Source organism: Labrus bergylta, chromosome 19, assembly GCF_963930695.1.
Source record: "Labrus bergylta chromosome 19, fLabBer1.1, whole genome shotgun sequence".
Taxonomy (NCBI): domain Eukaryota; kingdom Metazoa; phylum Chordata; class Actinopteri; order Labriformes; family Labridae; genus Labrus; species Labrus bergylta.
In genome coordinates, this window is record NC_089213.1 from 19124647 (window position 1) to 19151696 (window position 27050).

General features: G+C 38.3%; 4 protein-coding genes across 6 annotated transcripts in view; 2 read left to right on the forward strand and 2 right to left on the reverse strand.

Annotated features, from left to right (window-relative positions):
• Positions 1-366: 366 nt before the first annotated feature.
• uqcrb (ubiquinol-cytochrome c reductase binding protein) lies at positions 367-2797 on the reverse strand. The gene is made up of 4 exons (XM_020631587.3): positions 2717-2797; positions 1348-1416; positions 1002-1168; positions 367-569 (listed from the first exon to the last, which is right to left on the reverse strand). The coding sequence occupies exons 1-4, from the start codon at positions 2733-2735 to the stop codon at positions 492-494; spliced, it is 333 nt and encodes a 110-aa protein (XP_020487243.1). The 5' UTR covers positions 2736-2797; the 3' UTR covers positions 367-491.
• A 951-nt stretch (positions 2798-3748) lies between these two features.
• On the reverse strand, positions 3749-6704 carry mterf3 (mitochondrial transcription termination factor 3). Its single transcript, XM_020631713.2, has 8 exons — positions 6568-6704; positions 5637-6007; positions 5366-5518; positions 5036-5225; positions 4723-4870; positions 4511-4582; positions 4249-4410; positions 3749-4118 (listed from the first exon to the last, which is right to left on the reverse strand). Exons 2-8 carry the CDS (start codon positions 5998-6000, stop codon positions 3924-3926), a joined length of 1284 nt encoding a protein of 427 aa, XP_020487369.2. The 5' UTR covers positions 6001-6007; positions 6568-6704; the 3' UTR covers positions 3749-3923.
• A 217-nt stretch (positions 6705-6921) lies between these two features.
• ptdss1b (phosphatidylserine synthase 1b) lies at positions 6922-13771 on the forward strand. 2 transcript variants are annotated; one of them, XM_020631573.3, is made up of 13 exons: positions 6922-7209; positions 7389-7480; positions 8127-8171; positions 8284-8408; positions 8936-9094; positions 9443-9594; positions 9882-10023; positions 10226-10338; positions 10590-10655; positions 11401-11500; positions 11998-12057; positions 12284-12362; positions 12448-13771. In XM_020631573.3, exons 1-13 carry the CDS (start codon positions 7007-7009, stop codon positions 12543-12545), a joined length of 1434 nt encoding a protein of 477 aa, XP_020487229.1. In that variant the 5' UTR covers positions 6922-7006; the 3' UTR covers positions 12546-13771. The 2 variants fall into 2 exon arrangements, 1 of the variants encoding a protein (XP_020487229.1); XR_010664782.1 differs by lacking the exon at positions 11401-11500 and having other exon boundaries at positions 12448-12505.
• A 681-nt stretch (positions 13772-14452) lies between these two features.
• Positions 14453-27050, forward strand: part of nup153 (nucleoporin 153) — a 15783-nt gene continuing 3185 nt past the window's right edge. Inside the window, exons 1-18 of one of the 2 annotated variants that reach the window (XM_020631644.3) lie at positions 14453-14558; positions 17095-17317; positions 17439-17714; positions 18595-18734; positions 19092-19220; positions 20557-20673; positions 21185-21229; positions 21372-21425; positions 22379-22519; positions 22620-22672; positions 22921-23056; positions 23388-23549; positions 23646-23744; positions 23846-23930; positions 24028-24129; positions 24225-24884; positions 25061-25240; positions 25619-26521. In XM_020631644.3, coding sequence (XP_020487300.2) covers positions 14481-14558; positions 17095-17317; positions 17439-17714; positions 18595-18734; positions 19092-19220; positions 20557-20673; positions 21185-21229; positions 21372-21425; positions 22379-22519; positions 22620-22672; positions 22921-23056; positions 23388-23549; positions 23646-23744; positions 23846-23930; positions 24028-24129; positions 24225-24884; positions 25061-25240; positions 25619-26521 — 3583 coding nt within the window. In that variant the 5' untranslated portion in view covers positions 14453-14480. The remainder of the gene's footprint in view (positions 14559-17094; positions 17318-17438; positions 17715-18594; positions 18735-19091; positions 19221-20556; positions 20674-21184; positions 21230-21371; positions 21426-22378; positions 22520-22619; positions 22673-22920; positions 23057-23387; positions 23550-23645; positions 23745-23845; positions 23931-24027; positions 24130-24224; positions 24885-25060; positions 25241-25618; positions 26522-27050) is intronic. The other variant, XM_020631645.3, reaches the window with a different exon arrangement.

Consider the following 27050-nt stretch of genomic DNA (forward strand, 5'->3'; position numbering starts at 1 on the left):
ATAGTGTGCATTTTTGTTAAACTATAAAAATGAATCCAGTGAGCAATTTTTGACTGAATAAAAATGAAATACAGGTAGTGTAAATGAAAAAATACTTTCTACTTCCAAGTGCTTCCTACAGTCTGAAGCATAAAAATATGTGTTGACTGTAGACAGATGGAGCTACAATAGTATTTATAGATGATACAAGAAGTTTGTATATGTTCTCATGTATTATATTTTAAATGTTGTATATTACTGGATTTCTAAACATCTTTTTTGTTATAAAACAGGTCTGACTAAGCATGCGTCTGGTTATTTTTGTGATACCAATAAACCAAATCCACATATTCCCTTTAACACAAAAATCAGATAACTCCCACATCCTTCAAAATTTACATTTCTTTAATGAGCACTGTCTCATTTAGATTACATTTCATTTTAAATACAACACCGGGGGACAACCATAAACTGACCAAAGATTAGGATTAACAGCTTTGACCAGGAACCATTTACTTCTTCATCCACTCCTCTCTTTCTTTCCTTTCACGGATCACCTCTTCCAAATATGGTGTCAGGTAATGGACATCCTTAAGGGAAAATAAAAAAAAAAGTTGAGGTTGACAGATTACACCAGGTTATAAATATATTCAAAATCAAGTCTCTCATTTCAAACATCTTTTCAGACTTAGTCGTTATAGTCATTATGTTTACGCCACTAAAAAAATATTGCTTCATTTGTGGTTGTCTTTTTATTTAATAAAACTGCTAATTATCTTTTAAATTACAACAACATTTTTAACACATGTAATTCCCTCCTGTTTTAATTTGTCTCGCAGGATGATTTAGTAGGTTAATCCATTGAAATAAGCGTGTAATGAGAAATAATAGTATGAAAATGACACTTTAGCAGTCTATAAATACAAATTAAACTAATGGATGAGGAAAGAAGGCAGTGTACTGTGATCTTTACATTAAACCCCACCTTTACCCTCAGTTATAAAAATGTTTCTTTAACATACCTCATCATATTTTGTCCACTGGTCTTTAGGAAGGATCTGCTGCTTCATGGAGAGATCCAGGGCCCTCTTGACCCTGAACATCCTGTCATTGTAATGATCTTCTGGAAGCCTCCTCAGGGCCTCTTTCACATCTGAATCCTCGTAGACTGTGTCGTCACGCATTAAACCTGAAAAAAAGACAACAGGCAAACCGAAAGATGCTGAAAGTCAAAATCTACTGTACAACTTAATGCATCCCAAACAAAGACGTTTTCAAGTTAAATGTACATTTAAGCTTCAAACATGTAACGTTTATTGTACGAAACTCTTCCAAATGTCTTGACTAACACATTATTCTTCAGCTTACCCAGCTTGTTGAAGCCACACATGCCATAATACCACTTGCGGAGCCCCACCAGGAGCCTGCCTGTTGCAACTGTGAACATGACACATGAAAAGACACAGACAGGATCAGACAAGCTGCACAACTATTATAAGAGGAAGTTTTCAAAAGTTGAATTTTATAACAGTGTTGTAGTAACACCACTGTTACAGTATACAGAAAATTCCCGGGCCCTTAGAACTCTAAAATTTGGGGCACTAAGTTCAATTTCACAAAATATTTTCAAACCACGTCTTTTCATGATAAAGACAAAATGGTAAAACTGTAAAAAGGCAGTAACAGTTTTTGTCATTTCTGGAACGTTACAGATGTGCTTTATCATGTGGACAGATATCTTGAGTCAATTGTGTTGTTGTTTTTTGAGAAAACAGTAGGTTGTATTTGCCTTAACTTCCAAAAGCCCTCGAGAAACCAAGGCAGAGTCCAGTAACTTCACTTATAAGGGTCTTTGCTTTTGTTCTGCAGCATTCAGGAATGCTCAAACTGAGTTAAGTTCTTCTGCGGATCAAAGTGAAGTTACTGTTTTACTGCAGTGGAGTTCAGGTGTTATGTCTTTGTTTTAATATCTGTCATCAAGCACTTCTGACACACACTTAACTTGACTAAAGTGTAGCAAAGAAATAGTGTTGGTTGTGTTGTTTTAACAATGCAACCAAGTGAAATACAGCATCAAATGGAAGTGAATGCCTTTTGCATTGGCATGACCCTGTTATTATTATACAGGCAATGCAAAGGCAGAGTACCTTAACTTCCAAATAAAGGGTCAAAGGTCAAGCTTGACCTCCAGATTTTTATGTGCATTAATAACCTGATTAAAAAGACAAAGAATTGCCACATTTCCAATATTCTACCTGCAACTCATTTGGCTGGACAACAAAAAGACTTTAAAGTCATGTATCTCCACTCTGGAGAGTTAAAGTGTTTTGTCTTTGTAGGACAGAATAAAAGAATAACATGTTCAAACAACATAGTGTAGCTAACACCAGAACACATTAGAGTTAACATGTCAATCTAACAATAGACGAGCGCAATAAGACCAGTTTGGTAACCTTTACGAGCTGTTCTCCATCAACAGTTTAGTGTTTTTAACATAAATGTGTGTTTATAAGAAGCGCTACATCGACGTTAGCAAACCAGCACCTTTAGCATCTGTTAGCACGGGGACACTAGAGGACACACACAGAACTACAGAGTTTAAGGTCATGTTAAACCTGACACATTCAACAGAAGGAACTATTAAGCTTTCAAGTCTTAAATGCGTCATGATTCACCTATACAAATCCATTTAAGTGACTTAAGTTTAAAAGAAAGTCAGAACGCGACGTTCACTCACCTGGTGCCCTCGACGCCATTTTTATCACTGACAACGACCGCGGTGGATTGTGGGTAAGGAGTCAGGTCAATGCGGACGTTGCGCAATGTACAGTTTGTTTCATAAACTGTACATATAAATATAAAATTGTTTGTCGCGGATAATAATTCATCAAAACAAAATAATAATGTTTGAAAGTTTTGGATAGAGCTATCTTAATGAACAGACATAACTCATGTGATGTAAAAAACAAAACAAAAGAACTACAAGTCTGTTTTTTGATAAATATGATTTCGTTTGACGATAAAGGAATTAAGGTGAAGTCCATCACAAAGTGCAATAAAACCAGAATATAAAAATTATTAAATTATTATTAAAGATAAAAGGTCTGCATACATATTCTAACATAGAAGTGATTAAAGCGGAAAAACAGCATTTAGAAGATAAAAAATACAATATTCAGAGGAATGACACACTATTTATTTTTTAATCAATTTTTTTGTACATTCTTAATTTTTATTTATCATTTTTTATTTAAATTGTACTGTGTTCACTTTCTGTTTGCAATCTTTGCTCTTTGCTGCTGTAACACTGTAAATTTCCCCATTGTGGGATAAATAAAGGATTATTTTATCTTAATCTATGTTATTATAGATTTGATCAATAAGCATTCACATTTAAGATGTATCGAAATACTTTTCAGCAGCAATACTGATTTACAGCTATGCATTACACTGTATGATCTCGCTTTTATTTTATGTTTATGGCAAATCTCCTGAACCTCCTGACACATAGGCTAAATGTTGCGTAGTGAAACGTACAATATTTTACTTAAAAATGTATTGGATTAGATATGTTAAGAATCCGGCATTGAAACAATCAAGTAAATTGGAGGTTTTTTGAGTTAGTAGTGAAGTACAGCGTGTGAGTAAATTACGTAGAAATCCCCAACTGAGGAAGTGAGACCTTTATGGTCTGTATTTGTAGTGGGTTTTACCTACTTCATCTGGGCACAAAGTCAAAGTAAAAAAGATTTATATTTCAAGCAGAATATATATTGTATACATTTATTTAACATCATATTTACAAAACAAATGTTGCAATGCAAACTTAGTTGATGCTCTGTATGTCCAAATGTAATGCCTGCATGGTTCTGATACTGTGTTACATATTGAATGTTCTTGACCACTTGTTTTATAAGACCATTCGATCGTCCACTTGTGAGGAATTAAAGTGTCTTTTGGAACAAATCAAATTCTTCCAAAGTGGCCAGAGCCAACTCAATGCAAAAGTTCTCATCCGGCAGAGAAACCAGGCGTTCCAGTGAGATGTAATTGGGCATCGTTGGATCGTACTGAGCCCTGCCCAGGTATTCAAGGAACTGGTGGCGCTCCCGGATCCGCAAGTACTTGGCATTGAGAACCTATGAGAGGATATATCAGATGCTCAAATTATCATACTGCATTTGAAAGAATTATAATTTAAATCAGTTCATTTGAACAGAAATCCCCCCAAAAAGCTAGAAAATCAATAACAAACCACAGTCCATCTACCTGTGGAAACTTGGCGATCAGGTGGTGGGGCACCTTCATGGTGTTGTGGAGAAAGTCAAATATTTGGGTTAGCTTCCTTTTATTAGCCGTCAGCACTTTCGGGACAGCTTTAGCTATATGTTGGATCTCATTTCGCTTAAAGCCAAGCTCTATTTCACACACCTGTGGAAGACATTAACAAAAAATGATTTATACACAGCACCTCAAGGTTACTCAAACACTTTTTTTCTTCCTCCAAGTAAGATTCTTTGTCATTCAATACCTTTAAATTTTCTTTAACCGGCTCCAAGCTGCCACACAGTAATCTGGGCAGACGAGCTACAATGTCCCGTGTCTAAAGAAAGAAACAACTCTAGCTATGATATGCTGTTCCAATTTCTTATAACAAAGTTGATTTCATTTTGTACAAGACATGGGGATAATATTAATCTGTGAAAAGAAAAAATATTTAATTGATTTCTTAAATATGCTTACATTTGCTGCACTGAGGTTGAGATGCTCCTGATAGAACCCCAGTCTGTTGTCAAGCCTCTTTACACTAAAGTTAAGCAGATATGGTGCTCTGGACACCATGGAGGCAACTGTCTCAGAGCTGAACTTCTTTGATCTAAGATAGTTCACCCTTTTGAAAACAAACAAAAAAAATGTTAAAATCACAGCCTGGTGCAACTGCAAAAAAAGAAAAGTGATGTTCCACTCAAATCTCAAGACTGATTTAATTTAATTTACAGAAGTTTGGTAACTGTAAACCTGAATCATATTCTGTTTCTGAAATCCCCTCACTCACCTGGACTGTAGGTTTTCCAAACTCTCTGTGAGGATGAAGGGGTTGTGTGTGATGATATAGCCAAAGCGAGAGTGCTCCACTCCCACTTCTTTGAGAAACAGCAGCCTCGGGGCCACGTCGGTATTAAAGTTCAGCCTCAGCAGCATGGACCCTACATTAGGCCTTTGTTCAAGCTTCCATAGGTTCACACCTGCAATGAGAGGTAAACAAGGGAAAATATAAACTTTAGTCACAATTTTGAGATAATGGAGTGAACCACAATCAATCTAAATATGCCTTCAACTCAATGTGATTAACATTGTTTTAAGCTAAAGCCACAGATTGAATTACCTAGCTGTACCAGTTTGCTTAGTGTCTCAGACTGGTCAACATAGTCTCTTAAAGACGTGGAGGCTGGAGGCATGTCAGAGGGAACAGATATACCGATAGCCTCTTCGTCACCAATCTGCTCTAATGCTGAAAATTCAGCAGCAGCATCAAGATCTGAAATATTAAGCGTATCAAAGACAGAAAATTATTATTTTCACACTTCTTACATTTTTTTTTTTAGTCAGATACTGTGTTACATGAAAACGTTCAACAGCAGCACACCATTATGTACCTAAAGACATCTGGCTTTCGGTCACTGGCACCGCATCTCTGATGGGCAGTAAGGGGTTCTTGTATGTTACAACACTGGCTTTTGACAGCTCTTCAGTCTCCTTGTTTTCCTTAACCTCGGTTGACCGATGTTCAGTAGAGAAGTTACAATTGCGCAAAATATGCTGTTTCCACCTCAGCCTTGCCTGAGATGGTTTTTTTTCATCCTCACTAATAACTGCGAATCCGTGTAGACATTTGACAGGTATTCTTGTATACGCAGTGCAATGGTGAGCAGGGGGGAAGCACTTCCAGGTACGAGCCACTGTCTTGGAGAAAGGAAGACTTCTGCATTGAAGACACAGCTTTGCACAGAACGAAGCCATAGCAATTCTGCAATAAAAAAGAAAAAAAAGAACTATTATTGTTTAAATGTTAAATACCATCACTGCTGAATAAATACTACTTCATTAAAAAGTACAAAATATACCAACTCTCAAAACAATGCACCTCAACAAAGTAACAACAATTTGAAGGTGGCTTTAAACATGTATAAAAACTGCTCAAAATCTAACATTACTTGACTGCAGATTAGGATCTGATCATAAACATGCTTTTGCACATTGTAAACATTGCAGGAATAAGATAATGTTCGAGGCTACTACAGTGCAAACATTGTTTTGGCCCCACACTGACCAATTTAGCTGGCCATGAAGGCGTGTAGAAAGTCCCCAGGTGTAAATTAAAGCTACTCTGAGAGGCAAATAAAATACTATGCCCTTTCATTGTTATTTAAAAAGTGCGGTATTAAAACATCAATGGTATTTTGAGGCTTCATTGTCGTCATACGTGAAGCTAACTTGAGCAAAATGCATTGTACAATGTTAGCAAGTCGGAATAGCGAGCTCTTTAAAGCATGGACAAAAACAATCATCAAACAGCTTTTTACTCACACTTTGTTTCCACACTCAAAAAGGTTTTATTCTCCACCAGGATCCATCCTCTACACAAAGTGTCGCGCAATGTCAAACGTTTTCACGTGCACAGGACTTCACGGAAGTGTAACACCGTGGGATGTACCACATAGATATATTCTGTGGTTGCCGCGAAATGCAAAAAAATATACTCACAGAGATAAAAAATAAAAACAAAACATTTAACAGAATAAAGACACCAAAATAATAAATATCTGTAGAGTAGTCGTGTTACCTATATATTGTTATTGTGTTTTTTGAAAACTTTAACTACCATTTTCACATAGAAACACCCCTATAAACTGGATGGATGGGTTCGTCTTCAGGATTTCTTCATCAGGGGCTCTCTTGGAATCAGCGTATCTTCCTGCTTTTACAACTTCTTACTTTAGTCACCCCTTTAAGTTGAATACGTAAAATGAAGAAAGTGGCTGACTACAGCGACACAGCAGCCGTCACGCCCAGGAGACATTGGGAGGATGATGTCGACTATAAACTACACTTCCGGATGATAAACGATCAACAAGTGGAGGCTATCTGCATTGATTTCTTCTATAAGCCACACACCATCACACTCCTGACTGTAACTGTGCTCAGCCTTATGTATTTCGTGTTTTCCAGGTAAACTACAGTGTGAAACTTTGGTCTGCCAAGAGCTGTGTGTACATGTGAAAAAACTACACAAACAATTCCTGTCTAACACTTAGTCATTTGCTATAACTTACTGTTTAAATTGACAGTTCTGAATATCTAAGACTATGAGCTTCCTTTTGTTAACATGTGATGCTGTTTTGTTACAGGGATGATCAGCACTTTGACAACAATCTCCGAGTTGGTCTTTTGGTGGTTGTTTCCTTCTTCCTGGTCATCAGTGTCCTGGCCTTTCCCAATGGTAATCTATGAAAGTACATGTCAACTTCATCCATGGAAAAAAAAATCAAGTTCCAAGCTTTTACATCTTTTAAGCAAAATAGCATATTCTCTGGCTCAGCTTTGTAAGTTTGCTTCTGTTCTTTATCTTATATAATATAACATTCATTCATTTCTGGTTTAACCAATAAATCATTTTTTAATTACTGTCTAATTTTAGACCAAATTACTATTTACTTTACTTTTCAAGGTAATGGTTAGAGCATTGATAAAATAATAGTTTGCTTAAGCCCCACATACTTTTGCCATGTTAAATTCCAGTTTGAACATTTGTCCCTATTCATTCATTTGTTCTTAACTTACGGGTCAATAACTACTTATTTTCTGGAGTTTTCTATCTCTCTATTTTGCACTTAGAGAGGTCTCTTAGTTGTCATTGACATAGCACAGTTGACATGTGTTGTCAGGGGTGGTTGTATTTAGAGGCCTACATACTGTCACTAAATGATAAATGTGCAAACTTGCATCCACTGACAAAGCCCTAAAGATAAGGTTGTTTATCCTGGTAAAAAGATAGCAGTTGGGATTATTTTGTTTTATTTTTTTGTCACATTAATTTTTACAATTACACAAAAAGTCACTTGCCAGTATGCTGCTTTCTTCATCAGGACCTTTTACCAGGCCGCACCCTGCAATATGGCGAATGGTGTTTGGTAAGTGTTTAATCATATCCTTCACTCACTTCTGCATCGTGCATTATAACCAGATGTTTCTGCTTTGATGCAGTTTTCTTAATCCTCACTCACTTTCTCCTGTCCTGTTTAGGTCTCAGTGTTATGTACTTCCTGTTTCTTGTCTTCCTCATCTTCCTCAACTGGGACCAAGTAAAGATGCTCATGTACTGGCTGGACCCAAATCTGCGCTATGCCACACGGGAAGCCGATATCATGGTAAGGATCGATTAACACTAGCAACTGAACCTTTTGAGCAAGTTCACACCCAACTTATACTATGTAATGGAGGACGCAATGGAAAGAATTGCTTTTGTAATGTATAGGCTCATTTACTGGCTATATTCATTAAAGTGTTTCATTCTGAGAATATACACCAACATACAAAATGGTTTGTTTAAAAAAACAAAATATTCTTTAGATCATAAGTCATAATAATTCCAATGGGGAGAGTTATTACTGAGCGTGTGTGATATATTGTCAAGACCCCTCAGAGACAAATGATGACTTTGGGTTATTTGAATAAAAAGCTGAATTGACCATCGGTGCTCTCTGGATCCTAATAAAAAAAAGACTATATGAGAGCATTGGTGCAAAGTTAAGTGGAAGCTGAGCTTTTGCTGAGACAATGAAATGAGAAGTGCAGTAGAGTTGCCCTATCTCTGCTCATCATTACCAGCTATTCAACTATCTCCTTTTCTGTTACCTTTATGTTTCCAATCATTAAATCCCCACTCCCCTGACAGGAATACGCTGTAAACTGCACAGTGATAACATGGGATCGTATCATGAGCCACTTCGACATCTTTGCATTCGGCCACTTTGCAGGCTGGGCCATGAAGGCTCTGCTCATCCGCAGCTATGGCCTCTGTTGGACCATCAGCATCACCTGGGAGCTGACTGAGGTAGAACACATGTATTCATGATAAGGTCAGGCTCATGATAAGGTCAGGCTCATGCTGAAATCGGCTCAGAAATGTTAGAAAACTGTCTACTGGGTCATTGAGCAAAATAATTTATTGTCTTATTTATTCCCTCAGTCTGTGTAGGCAACTACCGTATGATTAGGAGAAACTAGTCTGAAGAATGTTTAAGTATTAGCAGGAGATAGGACATAGTAGGTTCTGGATAAGAGAACTGACTAGGTTGTATGTCCTGTAGGGGTATGGGGGGGAATAGTCAACTGACCTAAAGCTCTTCTTAGGCGAATAAGTTAATGTTCCTTTCACTCTCACTTTCACATCTTTTCACAGCTGTTCTTCATGCACCTGCTGCCCAACTTTGCAGAGTGCTGGTGGGATCAAGTAGTACTCGACATACTGTTGTGTAATGGAGGAGGCATCTGGCTGGGCATGACTGTGTGCCGCTTTCTGGAGTTGAGGACCTACCGTTGGGCCAGCATCAAGTCAGCCTTCATCCTTATTCTTTTCTTTTTCAGCTTTTGTGTCAATGGATTTTAAAGGGTTGTTAAAAACACAAAAAGCTTAAATCATGTAATGACTACTTCTAAAATTAAAAGGTAAACATGGAGGTATAATTATAATTAAACATACTTTTTGGAATGTTTAATTATATTTTAGTTGCTGGCATGCAGTGGAAAGTAAATCATTTTTAAACCCCTCTATTGTTTTGTGTTGAATCTCATGCATTTGTTTATCTCAGTGTTGTCAAAAGCTCTCATCCTCTATCCAGGGAAATTCACTCAACCACAGGGAAGATCAAGCGAGCCGTGATGCAGTTCACACCGGCAAGCTGGACTTATGTGCGCTGGTTTGACCCAAAGTCCTCCTTCCAGAGACTAGCAGGCATCTATCTATTTCTGCTCCTATGGCAGGTACTGTATTCTTGGACTTTGAGCCAGAAATACTTTTGATTTTGTCATCAACATCAAAGCTGTAACTGACAATTGTTTTCATCATTGATGTTTGTGCTGGCTGTTTTTTTATTTTTTTTTATTCCTGCTGCTTACAAATATCAAAGATATTCATAAGACATGCTTTCAGATGTTGTCTGTTTTGCATATTTTGTCTTCCCAGCTGACAGAGTTGAACACGTTCTTCCTCAAGCACATCTTCGTCTTCCAGGCGTCTCACCCTCTCAGCTGGTGTCGTATCCTCCTTGTCGGAGTCATCACAGCACCCACTGTACGGTATGTCGAACCTTTACAAATACATTGTTTCTCTAAATTCTAACAGCAACATTAAGTATGATATACTATTTTTAAAAAATACCCCAAAAATGTTTTACTTTATGGTAAGGTAGCATTTCATCCTGGCCTTACATAAAAAGAGGTGACTTTCTGACATAGGTCTGTGTGAACACCTTCAAGTCTTACACTGTTCTTTCTGTTCTTCACATGTATACATTTCATGTTACGTATTTTCCTCAACCTTTTTTCAGACAATATTATGCGTACCTGACAGACACTCAGTGTAAACGGGTTGGCACACAATGCTGGGTGTTTGGGTGAGTATGTTGTCCTGTAATATTTGTAAATGTTCTAAAAACAAGTTTGGCAGCTGCATCATTAATTATAGTTTAAAAAAGCCAGTAGTAATTATTTGAAAGAATATCAAAAGTAAATTAAAAGCTAGCTTTTAATTTATTTTTATTTTTTATTAATTTGAATAATTTAGCTCAGCATTTCTGATAGCAGTCTGAGTAAAACCACGGCTGTTTTCTTGCCTGAAAGTTTTTTTCAGTAATAAAGGTAACGGAGGAATGTACGCAATAAAAATCAGTAAAATTCTACATTTTGTTAATGATATTTATTCAGGCTAGAATGTTTAGTGTTAGAGGCTTCACTGAAACTGATTAAAATGGGAATTCAATAAATATTGTGACGTAGTTCATGACCCCATCTCAGACACAAAGCTGCTGATGCCCTCTGTCTGCTCCAGTTTCTATAGCAACGCAACATACCCTCTCAGTCTGCACAAAATACTTAACATTGAGGCCACTCTCTCATGTGAGGTTCACTGTCTTTAAACATAAAGAAGGTAGTCTCCAACAGCAGCATGGGGAGAGGATATTTGTATGGGTTTAATTGTTGAGGATTATTTATGCACAGCATTTGGACTGCATATGCCACAAGTGTTTAGCCCTAGTGCAATGAAATTGAGTTACCAAGAGAGGGGGCCATTGTTAAGTGTTTTTGTGCAAATTTCCAGTACTGCTTCATAATTTTTAACATGTATGTGTTCACCCTCAGGGCTATTGCTTTCCTCGAGGCGCTTGCATGTGTGAAATTTAGTCACGACTTGTTTTCCAAGACACAAATTCGCTCTGTGCTTCTGTGGCTGCTCTGTCTGGTAAGAGAAGACCAAAAGAGATGCAGTTTCAGTCTCTTTTGTAAAAATGATTATCTCTGCTTTGCACTTCTTGTACACTATGAATGAGTACCACCATCGTAATCTAGTATTGAAAATAACTGTTATGGTGCTATTAAAACCTCTGCTATTTCTTTTTTATAAGTCAAAACAGTATATGCAAATTCAGAGAAGTCTGACTTGACCTTTTGCCCATGAGTTTACACAATAGTTAATGGGTGCATATTTCCTTGTAAGGGTGTTGCTTTTGAGATCATCCAATCATGCCATTTAAGATCATATTGTGTTTCAAGTCCAGTCTTGCTAATCTACAAAAAATAAAGCTGTTTGTAGCATTTCAAACTTTTGGGATTTCTATTTTTCTGCTCACTTTTTCAGCACACTTGCAGACTTTAAGATTTTTTTTTTCTCCCGTGCTGTTGGATAAAAACTAAAAAAAATGTTTAACGACACTGTTTTTTCTTTTCTTCCATGTTCAGGCACTTATCACTCTTCTATGTTTATATGGGATGGTGTGGTATGAGCAAAATAAAATGAAGGTAAGTGGTTGCTTGGCGTATTGATTGAAAACTTAAATAAACTACACTATACTACATCTATTTAGAGTTTAATGTTAGGTTTGTTAATATTTCATTGTTGCTTACCATCTGAAAAGGTTGCAAAACATTTTCTGCTTTTTAGTTTGTAATTACTTTTCAGTGCTGTGCAGTTTTTTTCATTGCTGGTCAAAAATATAAGACATTCTGAGCTTTCATGTGTCTACAGAGCTTATCTGTACAGACTGAGGACTGTGATGACAGCGGGGTTGTGGACTTGTGTGAGTTTGTCCCAGATGGTGCCCCAGGTCAGTCTCATAATAGGCAGATTTGTTACAACTCTTTCATAAACTCCATCTTAAATGTTCATAAGCTATCTGTTTCCCTCCATAGCTCAGAGGGAATCAGGAAGAAGTTTACAACCAACAAAACGGAGGAGAGCTGCTGGGAGGAATCGATTCATGAATGGCCATGGAGGAAAGAGACAATAAACAACTAATACAGATAACTCTAAGCCTCTGTTGAAAACTATGCAATAAATGTTACAGATTTAACGTTGTTAAGTTGCATGAAGGTGTAAGACGGACTCCTGAAGAAAACCATGCCCTAAGCTTGCAAGATGGTAAGCTTGTCAGAAGGTCAACCATACTCTGTAAATATTAAGAGGTAAACATAAACATGAGCTGACAGCTTTATAGATTTGCAGATTGGGTTGTTTATTCTCTGTAGCATTACCACTGCTTACAGATCTTTAACACTGTTTTACAAGCTAAAAAATGTGTTTGTCTTCTTTTTTTAAACTGAATTTAATAACCAATTATTATACACTGGGTTTGAAAGAGAAGGTGACCTGCACTGTAAAAACAAGCAAGCTAGTCTTATTTGCACTTAATCATTTTGATGGGTGTCTGTTCAAAGGTTACTTTGTACTTAACTACAAATCTGAGGGTCACAAATGTATTTTTGGAACTTGTTTAAGTAATTTGATTTGATACATTTGTTTACATATTTATATCAAAAAAGACTTGATTTTGTACTTGTCTGTATGATATACATTACTTCTTTAATTTAAATTAAAGAGGATTTTGTCCTCTCCAAAAAAGAGAGGAAAGCAAGTGCTACTGAACTGAACCAGCTTTAACATGTTATTCTAACTCTTTAATTGATGTGATTATTACTTATTTACACAGTATGCCGTTATGAGCTATGTATGTGGGTGTTTGTTTTACGAGGGCAAAGTGAATATTGTGTAATAGTTGTACTGACAAAAATACTGTGACACGTAATGTGAAAGCATTATAATGAATTTCAAAAGCAGAGGATAATCACTTTGATCAAATGATCCAAATTAATTAGATAATATAAAATGTTATCTTCAGGTCAATGTAAGCTATTTTTAATACTGTTGAATAATGCATTGTTGTAAGTGTAAGAATTTTTTTTTACAATTTTCCATTATGTTGAACAATGTTAATTAATGTCCACTTATTGAATTTGTATTATTTGAATGTAACTTTTTATAGCAGTATGTTGATTCCAGGGTTTTTGTCCTCTTGCCTTACATTAAAGACCACATTTACTTTATTGTGATAAAAAAATGAGTTATTTTAATTTTATTCATTGATTTTACTCGGTATTAAGATACTAATTTGTGATTTTGTACATGAGGGTTTGCTTGTTTTGTTTTTACACACAATTAAAGTATCAAATCACTCTTTTCTTTTTCACTGTCATTGTGTCCCCTGAGATGTGTGCAGTGGCTGATGCTGTAACTGCTGTGGCATCTCACTTGCCATTCATTATATAATCGTGATTACAAATTGACACTGTTTTATTAAAAAAAACGAATTTCTGAATCAATAGTGGATAGAAGTGGATGAAAACAAAATGTAATGTTGCAACTAATGTCTTAATTATTTGTTGTTTTCATCTAATGGTTTTAACTAATGAATTGAGTAATGGCCTGTTCAATAGAGCATTAGAAATTCCAAAAGCTCAAACTATTACTTCCTCATATTTAAAGCTGGAAGCAGCATTAATGCATTCTTGTTTTCCTTCACAAATTATCAATGACAAATATTTCATTCAAATCAAAATGACTGCAGAATCGTGCTGTCCTTACTGATTTATACATTGATCCAGAATAGAACAGAATTACTTTATTGATCCCAAACTGGGAAATTGTGGAAAGAATATGACTAAACATATTAAAAAAGTGATAGAAAGCCTATGAATTTCGGTATTTTGTCAAAAAGCACTAAAAATGAGCCCATGTCAGGGCAATGAGGGGCTAAGCAAGAGGTTAAAAGGGAACCTCATTGTTATATTTAGCAACTACATTTCCCATAGTGCTTAGCAAGTGGCCGCTGTGCTGGATGACAGCTATCCGGCGCCGAAACACCGATAGACACTCAGACGACAGAGCCATGGCGGCCACGGGTGGAGGGAAAATTAGAAGCAGAAGATATCATATCGCCTCTAAACCTTACGCCAAGAATAAGCAGGTAAAACAAATGAAAGTTTTCGTGGCAAACGTGTTTTTTAAATTCATTACAGGGACTGTAGTGGCAGTATCTCATAGCTCATGTTATTGTTTTGTTGGAGACATTTTACGGCCTGCCATTAGCGCTCGTGGCCTCCACGCGCTGATAGCATGTCCGCGAAATGCTAATGAACTAGCCTTACACTCTAGTGAACTAGCAATCTTTCATATGAGTTAGCCAGATCAGACGGGCTTGACAGGTCAAATCACAGCGCAGTGAGTCGTTCACAATATGTATCTGGCGCCTGGATAAATAAAGGTCAACATTTAAACTCCCACTACGAATTTAGCCGCTAGCAAAGTTAGCGGAAAGCTAGGAAGTAGATGTGTTAGCTGATGTAGCTAAAGCTCGCTATCAAAGCCGAGAAACGCATTGTTGTCCTCGCTTCTTAAGTCGCCGGTTGAATTGACATTGTTGTTTTGTGTTACATCTCGTCTGTCCAAAGTTATTGGTCGCCTCAATGGGGTTTGATTTGAAGACTATGTTGATCCCCTATCGCAAATCTTCTGGTTAGCTAATTTAGCAGAATCTCGGGCAGTTGTAATGCGCAGGAAGCATTGGCTGGTCGAGGACCCACATGGTTCACCTGCCGGCTCATGTTGGCTTCAAAAACACATCATGCATGTCTCTGTTGACGAGATATGTGTTGGTACATCATGAAAGATCTGTTTACCTATTTTCATCACGTAGAATAATTTGATTAACTATGAACGAGTTTGTTTACAATAATGTCAGTGAGTCTAATAAATACACGTGTCTTTAATAACAGTGCACATACTGACAGCACTAGTCAGATATTTTATTAGGTGGATCTTGTCAGCAATACTTTGATGGAAACTCATTCTTCTTAAACTGATCTAAAAGTAGAACTCAAGTGTTTCGTATCTCACACAATAAGCCATGACGTAGCTTAAGTCTGACATTGGTGATAAGGTAATACAAATTAATGTTGTGATTGTATATTAATTAATAAGATATAAACTCGCTTTTTTTGTATATAATTGTTTTTTTTGCATGAATACATATTGTTAAACTCTGTCTTCTACCTTCACTGATACAATGGGGTCAAAAGATTTGAACACAATACATGGTTTAAGACTGGGTCATTTTCAGCTAGGCATACCTAAAATGCTGAATATCTTTATAAAAAATGGTGTTTGTGTATATATATATATATATATATATATATAGAGGGGGAGAGAGAGACAGCTTTTATAGAAGTGTCTTATATTTTATTTTTTACATATGAAATGTATTATTACCTGAAACGACCTATTACACAGCCCCAGCCAACATTTACCTTGCATTTAGCAGGTTCTCTTTTCATTCCCTGTTGATCAGGAGTTAGGGTACACACTCTTCACGTTTATGTGTACTACTTTTTGTATAGATGCACTGGTCTTCTAGTGTTTTGGCAAATTAAAATCATCCAGTAGCTTAACTTGATGATCCAGAGAGGGCAATGACAGTCGATCATAGGTTGCTTCTTTACATGACCCTGTCCACAGCAGAAATGCTGTTCTATTAAATCCTTAAAATATAGCTTATAAGAGCCTAAGTAAACTAGCATTGTGGTGGCTTTTACATTAAAATTACACTGATGTGAGTAGTGGCTTTTCAAGATCACGGGCCCTGCCATTGTAATAATTTGTCTTGGAACATTCCTTTTGATAGGGAATATATTTTTTTTATTATTAACGCTGAAAGCCTTATTGAAAACTAGAGGTGCATCGAATCCACATTTTTATCCGAGCCAATTTCGATACCTATGTACCGATACTGATTCCAATATACTGACTGCTTTTAGTTTGTATGTCGAAAGTCTTAACGGTTTTATTTGAGAATGACTTGAAAACTGTTTATGTATTAATATAAATCATTTTTAAGAATCACAGCACCCTGGGCAATTAATGGAGTTTCAACTTCATTTACGATATTGGCTTCCCAAGATAATAAAACAACAGGTTGTGCTAGTACTTTTTACACTAGCCAGCCACACACATTTTACTTTTTTCTGAGTGTTTTCTTAACTTTAGACCAGTGGGTTAGTCAGTCTGATTTAATTTTTCTATTTAGCTTACTAGGAAATCAGCTGCTAGGTACATCCGTACTGGAACATATACATTGTCAACAAATTAATCAATTAAGTCTGTAATAGGCCTGAAAGTTAACTTTTTTTGCCCATAGCCGTGGTGCTACAAAGGTTTAAAGTCTTGTAGCACAAGATGAAAACTTGTTACACAATAGATTAAATGTCTGTGATCATTCTGTTACGTTACTTATTTTTCTCTCTCTTAAAAAAGGTCTCTGTGATTGCGATGAGGTAAAATCATTTATAGCACAGACCGATTTTCTATGTCGTGCAACATACAGCCCTGTATGGTCAGAAAATATAAACTGTTTTAGCTTGTATTGGCTGATTAAATTCTTATGAGTATACTCAAGTGCCTGAGTTAATGGTTTTTTGTTTTGTCTACCTCTCTTGTTTCTTTGTCAGCAACAGTCGGGTCTTATAAGTCGAGTTACAGACACAGTTAAGAGCATCGTCCCCTCCTGGCTGCAGAAATACTTTAAGAATGAAGATAATCCTGAAGGAGCAGGTACTGGACAGGGGACAGATCAGAACTGTGAGCTGCCACCACCTCCTCCAAATGGGAGTGAAGAGGGACCTCTTCCCCTTGATGGACGGGACTCCCCAGAGCCAAGCACCAGTAACACAGGTGAGGGTCCCACTAAGTCCCAATAATAAAAATTAAGGAATTTTGGAATTAATTTTGGATTAGAACTGAACAATTTCCTCTGCACCACTTTTCTTACCTTGCTTCTTTTTCTCTTGCACAGAGCCCTCAACGAGCCGAGCCTCTTTAAATTTTCAGGAATATGTACTCTCTCGACCTCCTCTTAGTCGCTCCCATCTCCACTTTCCCCCGCTGGATGCCTCCTCACCAGTTCTAGGTGCTTCAAGCAGCCTCTTTCCTCAACCTTCCACCTCCTCAGCCCCTGGACCTTTTTCCACTGGCTTCTCCTTGGTCAAAGAAATCAAGGACAACCTCTCACAGCATGAAGATGATAACATCTCCACCACAAGCGGCTTCTCATCCCGCGCCTCTGACAAAGGTAAGGATTTTTTCTTTATTTGCATATTGAGATGTTTTTTTCTCCTGTGACATACCTGGATATATACAGAATGAGATGAAAGGTGCAACAGTTAAGATATAATAAAAAGACAAATCAGAGTGATGTTGTAAGAGATGGACAATTAACAGATGGCAGTAAACTTGATGAAATTAGATTTTTTTTTTGCGGAAAATTAGCTCACTTTGTAGTTGCATACGTAGATCTTACTTGAATGGGTTTCAAGTGACCAACCGAAGTTCTCAATCATTTATTTAAGAGTATGAAGCTAATTTGGCTTAAAAACATGATGTGTTAGTGGTGAAAGCATGGATATATCATTCAGCCCGAACAAGTATCTTAGACATTGCAGTCCATCCCTTTCTTGTATGTTAGTTATGTCCGCCACAATTGTTTCTCAATTTTAAATACATTTCTTCTAACCCCCTTTTGCCCTTTTCTGGTGCCTCTTTGTTGGTTTCAAATGTGTGATCCTTTAAAAAAGGCAAAACCAACAAAATATCTTAAAGGATGTTTGTTCTGTAGTTGCAAATACAGAATAATCAAGCATACCTCTTGCAAAATAGTGATCTTGAAGAGGGTTTGAAGCTCAGTTTATTTATCAATAATTACATTTTATATCTGACAAATCCTTAATAAAACCCCACTTTAAAAACACTTATGTTGTTGAACCCCTTTTTATTATGAAAGAATTATCAGGAAATGTGATGTTTTCACTGTAAGCGTAACACATTCTGCAGGAGAGATACAAACCTCACAGATGCAGCTACATGTTGAGAACACAGAGTGACTTATAGAAACCTCATTCTCTGATCAAATGCACATTGCTTTAGTGGTGTCTTATTTCTGTCTCTTTTTACAGATGTCCCTACTTCTAAAACAGCATCACTTCCCCAACTTTGGTCCCCTGAGACAGACAGAACAAGCTCAGGGTCTCATCCTGCCCAGTCCAGTCTAAAGAGGCCTGCTTTTAACCTGTCTGTATTTGGAACTTCTTCAAATGTGAGTATAATTGTGTCTATCCATCAATACACAGATTAAGAGCAAATCTCATCGCCCTACCTTTTGGTGAGCTAATAGTACTGTGCCTTTAGATAAGTGACCCACTTAGATTTAAAACATCTCTCTTGAACTTGTTTTTGGGGATGCATGTAGGCCACAGCCTTTTCACATTTTGTTCTTATCAGTTCTTCATAGCTCTAGCCAATCTTAGTACCTCAAGTTTTTACTCAAAAATGTTTTTTTTCTCCTTGACAAACTATCAGGAAAATCAAAGTTACTGTCAGTCTCCTCACTAATTAGAAGTAAAATGGTGTGATAATGCTAAGCCCCAGTTTGATTTGAACCTCTCTCTTCCAGTCAACATTCAACAGTACAGTGCTAAACTCCAGCCATCTTGGAGATTCACCCTTCTACCCTGGGAAGACAACGTACGGTGGGGCAGCGGCAGTCAGGAGCTCTCGCACGCGTCCAGGGACACCTTACCAGGTGAGCTATTGAGAGCCATATAGACTAGAGAACTATGTTTACATTTTGATTAATACGTTGTTAAGGTAGCACACATCAAAACAAGTTTGATTCACGTTTCTGCACTTTAAGTCTTCTGGCTGGTTTGGGGAGGGGGGTGTTGCGACTGATAGTGCCTTATCAGTCGCAACATGATACAATGTGTGCCCCACACACACACACACAGTGGCTCAGGCTCAGGGCTTAGTGCGAGTGAGGAGAGAGAGTACGAGGTGAGTGTGTGTGTTCGGCAGGTGTGTGCGAGAGGCACATTATGATGCCGGGGACCGGAGCAGAATAAGCAGGAGAATGTATCAACTTGGAGAGGGAGGGGGGCACGGGAGTAAACTCGCCCACTCACTCCTGTTGCACCGTTATCAGCCGCAACATGATACAATGTTTGCCCCCCACACACAAATACACACACACACACACTTGAGTCCCCACAGTTCGCCGAGTCGGGTGAAGAGGCTTTTATAGGTTTGGTGACGTGGGGCTGTACTCCTACGTCGTACTGTACACTACACAGCCGTTACAATTTTTCAAACAGAAGGGCAGACACTATGCACATTTCTAACACAATATTTCAAATTTCAATACTTTGTACTCAAATGTCGAGATTGGGACTTGATTGATCCATAACACTACTTAATACTCAAATACAGAGGTTTAGAGTTGAAAAAAGTGGTTTTAGGGTTTAGTTACTCTTTAAGAGTTTGTCATTTCCACCTGTCTCTGTGATGAGTTCCTCCTCTGGCAACTGTGTGGAAGTAAATAGCTATATTGTTCCCTGTTTTATCTGAGCTTTATCATTTAGCAGAATTTAGTAGTTTTGCACTCACTCACTCACTGACGGCGGGGAATTTACTAATGTTATGGAGAATAAGTTACAGTGGTGCATCACAGTTGATTGTGGATCTGATGGGATCACATTCCACAGATTGGGCCGCGGATGTGATCCACAGATTGATTGAAAATGTATCAACATGGTGTGAAAGAAATGTTCTGCTGCTGCATCTTTGTGCAGAATCTCAGTGATAACAAGGCAGCGTTTAAGTAGTGTGTGTCTGCACCATGAAGATGAGCTGTACAAATTGGAAGAATATTCAGTCTTTTAGAATATATTTTTAAGGAGTTTATTTGTGGACTTTTTCAATGCACAGTTTGACTCATGGCTAGCTGAGGAGTAGAAGAGTGAAGTTAAATGTATATTCTTCTTTTTTCTTTAGGCTGATCTAAAAAAAAAAAAAAAATATCTGTGAATTGTGAGATTTGTGATCCATTGCACCTCGACTAACTTAGCTCACTTTGTCTTTAGGCCCCTGTGAGAAGAATGATCAAGGCAAAGCCTGCTGGTGCTCAGCCTTGTGGGGTGACCAGTGCCACTGCCAGACGCATCCTGCAGTCCTTGGAACGCATGTCGAGCCCACTGGCTGTGAGTAAACACACACACACACACACACACACACACACACACACACACACACACACACACACACACACACACACACACACACACACACACACACACACACACACACACACACACACACACACACACACACACACACACACACACACACACACACACACACACACACACACACACACACACACACACACACACACACACACACACACACACACACACACACACACACACACACACACACACACACACACACACACACACACACACACACACACACACACACACACACACACACACACACACACACACACACACACACACACACACACACTCTTTTTTTTTACAGATGCATTTATTGTCAAAGTGTGGCAGTGGTCAGACATTACATTTTTTGCTAATAACATGATAATATAAACTTTCTCTCATAATAAGTTGTCAACAATGTCCCTGTTTGATCATCATAATTATCTTTTTTTTTCTTTTCTTTTTTTTAAACATGTTTTTCCTCCCACAGGATGCCAGGAGAATTCCAGCCGCTGCCTCATCCCCGCTTTCAGCAGTAAGATTAATTTATCTAATTAAAAACATTGTATTCATTTTATGGCGGTGGCATATTTACGAATGAGAAAAACACTTAAAGTAAAGCATTTGAAACCTCATTGAGGAGTTTGACAGTATTGTTTTTTTTTTTTCTTTTGCAGTCAATGGATGGCACAAATCTTGATGCGTCACTTTTCCAGTCCAAAAAGAAACGGGTAAGATATTTTGAAAAGATTGTGACAATCTCTTATGTAATAAACATTTAGATTTTGTTTCTACAGTTAGTCTAGGGTTTTAATTTTGTTATAAAGAACCACGTGTCCCTGAATGACCCAAATCTTGTGTTTGCACATCGGCCAAACAACTTCACTTGTGTCTTCTGTCCAGTGTTCTTTAAGCACAGACGCCTTTGCGATAGGAACAGGGACATCTTTCTACAAACCCAACACTTGTGTGGGTTTGTCCTCCTGTCATTTTCTGTCTCACTTTCTCTTGACCTTCTTGCACCTGTTAACACAATTCTCTTCGGCTGGGGCACAACTGTTCCTCCACTGTATGCCATGTACTTGTGAGCAAGCTTGGCTAGAGATGTATAGTGTGTGTGTGAAGATTAGGGCATTGTGAAATTGTGCCAGCTCTGGACTGGACTTGACCTCGGTAATGACTGTGAGGCCTTTCCAACTGTGGCAGCTGCCATGTAACCCTAACAATGGTTTATTGACGTGTTCAGGTCCAAAACAGGAAAGCCCACTATCTGGTGGCTGGCTGGTATTGATATTTGAATTGACTATGTGTTGGCTGATGGTTGTTAATCTCACAAACAAAAATCCTGATTTAGGCCCATCAAAATTGTGTGTTTAAATAGTTCCATGTAGACCTGTCAAAGAGGAAGCCATTTTATTATTTTATTTTTCAATAAATGTTGACCCTGTTAGGGCCTTGAGGAAAACACTGATATACATTTTCTTTTGGAAATAGTGTAGTGTAAAACTTTAATGCAATGTTATAGCTTATTTGTCTTTATCAGGGTCTGTACACTCATTTAGTTCAGCATCGTGGAGACTAAAACTATATCAAACGAGCCAAGACAAAGAATTTAGCACAGCCACCTTCATTCATTTTGATTCTTAACTTGTGTCCATGTTTTGCTCCTCTCTCTACATCTTAGATGGATTCCTCCCTCCCACCGGTGCAGAAACTGATGGTCCCTGCTGCAGCATCGGTGTCAGGAAACCGCTCTGTGTCATTTAGGCCGACTTTGACTCCGGGAGGATTGAACAGAGGTGTGGAAAGAATCCCAAGAGAAACGGTTAGAAAATCTGTTCTGCATATTTACACACCATGGCATTGTTTTGTCTCATGTCAAAGACAGTTTAATATAAACGTTACACGCTGTTTTGTTCACTTAGCCAACAAGACAATCACCACAGCTACCTGAGTCAACCCCAGGACCATCTCAAAGGTAAAACAGTTTTATTTAATTTGTGTCTACTTTTTACTGTGTAGAATAGTTTCCAGTTTGGGAATACATTTTTCTAAAATATGCTAACTATGTTTTTCCCAAATAACAAAGCGAGGCATTAAAACCAAATCAAAACATTCTTTGATAACATCAAGCTTTTTTGTTGTTCTTGTTTGGATGCTTGACTTCTATCAGTAAATACCTTGTGTCATGCACTCACCTTTTTCTGTCTGCACTTTTACCTCCAGCACAATAGGTTACAGTGTGCCAGCCTATCCCCTGTCCAGCACCCCGGCAGCCTCTAGTGCAAGTTCTGGAGGGGGCAAGATAAAGAGGGAGAGGACTTCAACACGTCCTTCCTCTAAACGCCCTGAAGATGACGAGGTAAGGGATAGTACTTTATTTTTGTTCATTATTTCTTTAAGGTTGATGTTGTTGTTTTCCAGGATTTATTCCATTGAAGAAACAGATGTACCACTTTTTATAAGTCATGTTAATCCTACTCTCAGATTTGGCTGAGATAACAGTTATAAATCCTGTCCAAAATCACGCCTGCATTTTGAAATCATTGAGGGATTTATCTTGTATCACCATACGGTGGAAATATAAACTAGTATAAAGAGAAGCATTTAATGTATTTTATTTAAAAGTATGGAATGTGTTCTAACTTGAATTTAGGCTCCCAAAGATACTCAAGCTGTTTTTTTTCTTTAAGGTTGCTGAGGTACCAGACCTTCCATCAATTTCACTTCCCATCAGCATTTCCGCCTTGCCCACCTTTAGCTTTACCTCCCCTCTTCCACCTTCCACCACATCCACTACCATCAGCATTGCCCCCAATGTCACACCTGTAACTCCCACTAAGGAAACAAATAAGGTTAGTTCCAAAATGTAATTAAAAAAAAGATACAATTTCTAAAATAATGGTTGAGGAAATTCCTGAAGCATTTTACTGATTGTCCTGTCCTCCCAGGAGCCACAGATGGCCTCGACTCCTCCATGTGTACCTTTCACATTTTCCTCCCCTATTGTCAAAGCAACTGCTGCTAGTCCTCCATCCTTTTCCCCCTCCGTAAGTAAAAGTCTTCTCTAAAAAAATGTTTCTAATGGTTTAATATCAAACTTTTTAAAACCAGTAAGCTAATCTTAATTATATGCTTCTTCTGTTTGTAGGCTGGATTCACTTTTAGTGCACCTGTAGCAAAGTTAGGTCCCTCCATGTCAAATGGGAATCTGTCCACTCCTATAGCAGCAGCAGGTAAGAGTTATCTAACAGTTGCCATGATGCTTTTCGTTTGCCACCCTGAAGAAAAGCAGAACTAAAGTTTGATCATTTACGTTTCATGTTTTGACAGCAAAGCAAGCAATTAGTAAAAGCACAGAAGACTTTGAAGGACCCTTCAAACCAGCCAAGACCCTGAAGCAGGGCAGTGTGCTGGATCTTCTGAAAGCGCCTGGTTAGTGTTGTTGACTCATTACTGCAGTTTTTGTTTTACATTGTCATGTTTACAAGGTTTTTAACGGCTTGAATCCTTTTATTTACTCTGTCAAGGCTTTGCCTCTCCCATTTCTCGGACTTCCCCAAACCCAGACGATGCCCTGCAGCAGTCCTCCACACTGTCGACTGCCTCCTCCCTCACATCAACCACCACGACCACCTCCTCCCTTCCTCCTTCTACAGGGTTAGGGGATTTATTCAAAACCCCGCCAGGCTGGAGCTGTGATGTCTGCTTGGTGCAGAACAAACTCTCAGACACAAAGTGTGTTTGCTGTGCGGCCCCACAGCCCATTTCCTCTTCTTCCAAATCTATGGACTCTAAACCGTCAACTGCCACTTCAGTAGAGCTGGAGAGCAGCAGCGTGAACACGACCTCCACCACTACAACCACCACAGGTTTTGGCACGATGTTTTCCAAACCTGCAGGAACTTGGGACTGTGATACATGTCTTGTAATGAACAAACCTGATGCAGTGAAGTGTGTGGCCTGTGAAACGGCCAAACCTGGGACAGGCCTCAAACCTTCACTGACTCTTCCTTCTGCCTTCTCAGCTGTTAAGACTGCATCCACCCCCACAGCCTCTGTTTCTACAGGGTTTATTGGATTTGGAGACAAGTTCAAAAAACCAGAGGGTGCGTGGGATTGTGAGACATGTTGTGTACAAAACAAAGCAGAGGACACCAAGTGTGTGGCTTGTGCAGGTGCTAAACCAGGTAAAGATATCAATACCATAATTGTTTTTTAAACTATCAACACACAAAAAAACAATTCCTGGTTTGTTTGTTTTTCAAATGAGTCCATTAAATGTCTCATTGACTGAACAGCTATGACAGATTTAAGTTTAATAATGCGTTTTCTTTTCTCACCCACACAACTGGGGTATCCACAGGATCTTCAGCAGGAGCCTCTTCCTCAGCGAGCAGTGCTCCAGTGTTTGGGCTTGGAGATGCATTCAAGAAGCCAGAGGGCGCCTGGGATTGTGATGTCTGTCTTGTACAGAATAAGGCTGCTGATGTGCAGTGTGTTGCCTGTCAGACAGCCAAACCTGGAGCCCAAGTGGAGCCCAAAGGTAACAAAAACAAGCTACTTTAGGTTTTTTGCAACAGAATGTGAGAAATAAATCACCTTAAAGGCTAAGTGTTATTTAAACTTTGTAAAACAATTAGAATCCCCTCTTAGCAATGACGCAACAAGTGTCTGGGGGTTAATTGATGTATTCAGTTTATAATTAAGATATTCTATCGTTTTTGGGTGGATAGAATATGAATTTCTCTTAGATGGCATGCTGTTAAATCTTTTGGTCAGCATTAAATAAAATAATGAAAATATGCATATCAAAGTCATTCAAAACATTAGGTTTTGGCTTAAAAGGGAAAAAAATCATCTAATCTACACTTTTCACTGTTTTATGTATTAATTTATTTTGTTATCTTTTGATTCTTTTTAGCTTTTGGTTCAGCCTTTGGCTCATCGAATTCTGGAGGTATTAAGTTTGGCACATCAGACAATACCTCTGGATCCGGATCTGGAGGTTTTAAATTTGGAGGCTCGTTTTCCGATTCCTCTTCATCCTCAGGTGGATTCAAATTTGGAAGCTCCACATCAGAAACCACTTCAAAAGACACTACTGCTACATCAGGGTTCAAATTTGGCACCTCATCTGAGGACTTTAAATTTGGAGCAGCTTCCAGTGATGACACTAAATCAAACCCTGAACCTGCGGCAAGCTGGTCTAAGTTTGGAACCAGCGGTGGGATAGTGTTTGGAACTGGATCATCTAACACAGAGAGTAACTCCTCCAAGGGTGGCTTCTCTTTTGGGCAGCCAAAACCTGAAGAGAAAACATCTGAAACTGCCACTTCATCCTCTGTTAGTTTCACTCCTCCTGTTTCCTCTCAAGAAAAGAGTGAAAGTGTGGCATCATCAAACATTACACCAACAGACACCAATTCATCCACATCCACAACTAAAACCACTGGCTCCGTCTTTGGGAGATTAGGTGTGCCCACTTTGGCGACCACCACTTCTACCACCACACCACAAGGGGTCTCTACGTATGGTTCATTGCAGCCAGACAAACAGCAAGCTGCCCCAACATTTAATTTTGGGAAGCAAGAGGAAAAGAAGGAAGTTGTTGCCTCGGTTCCCTCTGGCTTCACCTTCGGTGCTGCCAGTAAAGATGAAGACGCTGCTCCAGCCACGGCCTCTACAGGAGGCTTTTCCTTCAGCAAGCCTAGTGCACTTACACAACAGCCTCCTCCTGCATATACTTTTGGAAAGCCGGCAGACAAGAGTGAAACTTCTTCAGAAGCCCCTAATCCCTCGTTTGGCTTTGGACAAAGTGCTACTGGTGAGAGAACATTTTGACACTTACTTTGCTTGCCAACTGCACACGACCAATTAATCTGTTTCAGCAATAAGGCAACTTGTAGTGCACTAAGCATTAATGATTATAAAATGTGTCCTCATAAGCTTGGTCCAGCCCACCTATGGCAAGCAGTTTTAACATTGAAATGAAGCAAACCCAACAATTCACTTATTTTAGATACCCTCAACAGCATTTAATTACATTTGTTCACACATTCTTACAAGCAGAACTTGTATTTCAAGACATATAAAACTTTATTTCTCTTTATTTCCCGATGTCCACAATAACAGGTTAAAGTTCAACCAATTGTGCAGACACCAAAAACTTGAGAGGAAGAAATTGACAGTTTGAAACCTTTTCTACAACAATTCAAGGATAACGCCCCTATTCTTGATTTATTTTTGGGAAAGTAATCAAAACTGAAGGAGCAGATGCCGATTCTGTTTTATCTTGATGCTACAAAATGATTTGATCACACTAATGATTTATTAAAACTCAGTAGCTTCTTGCG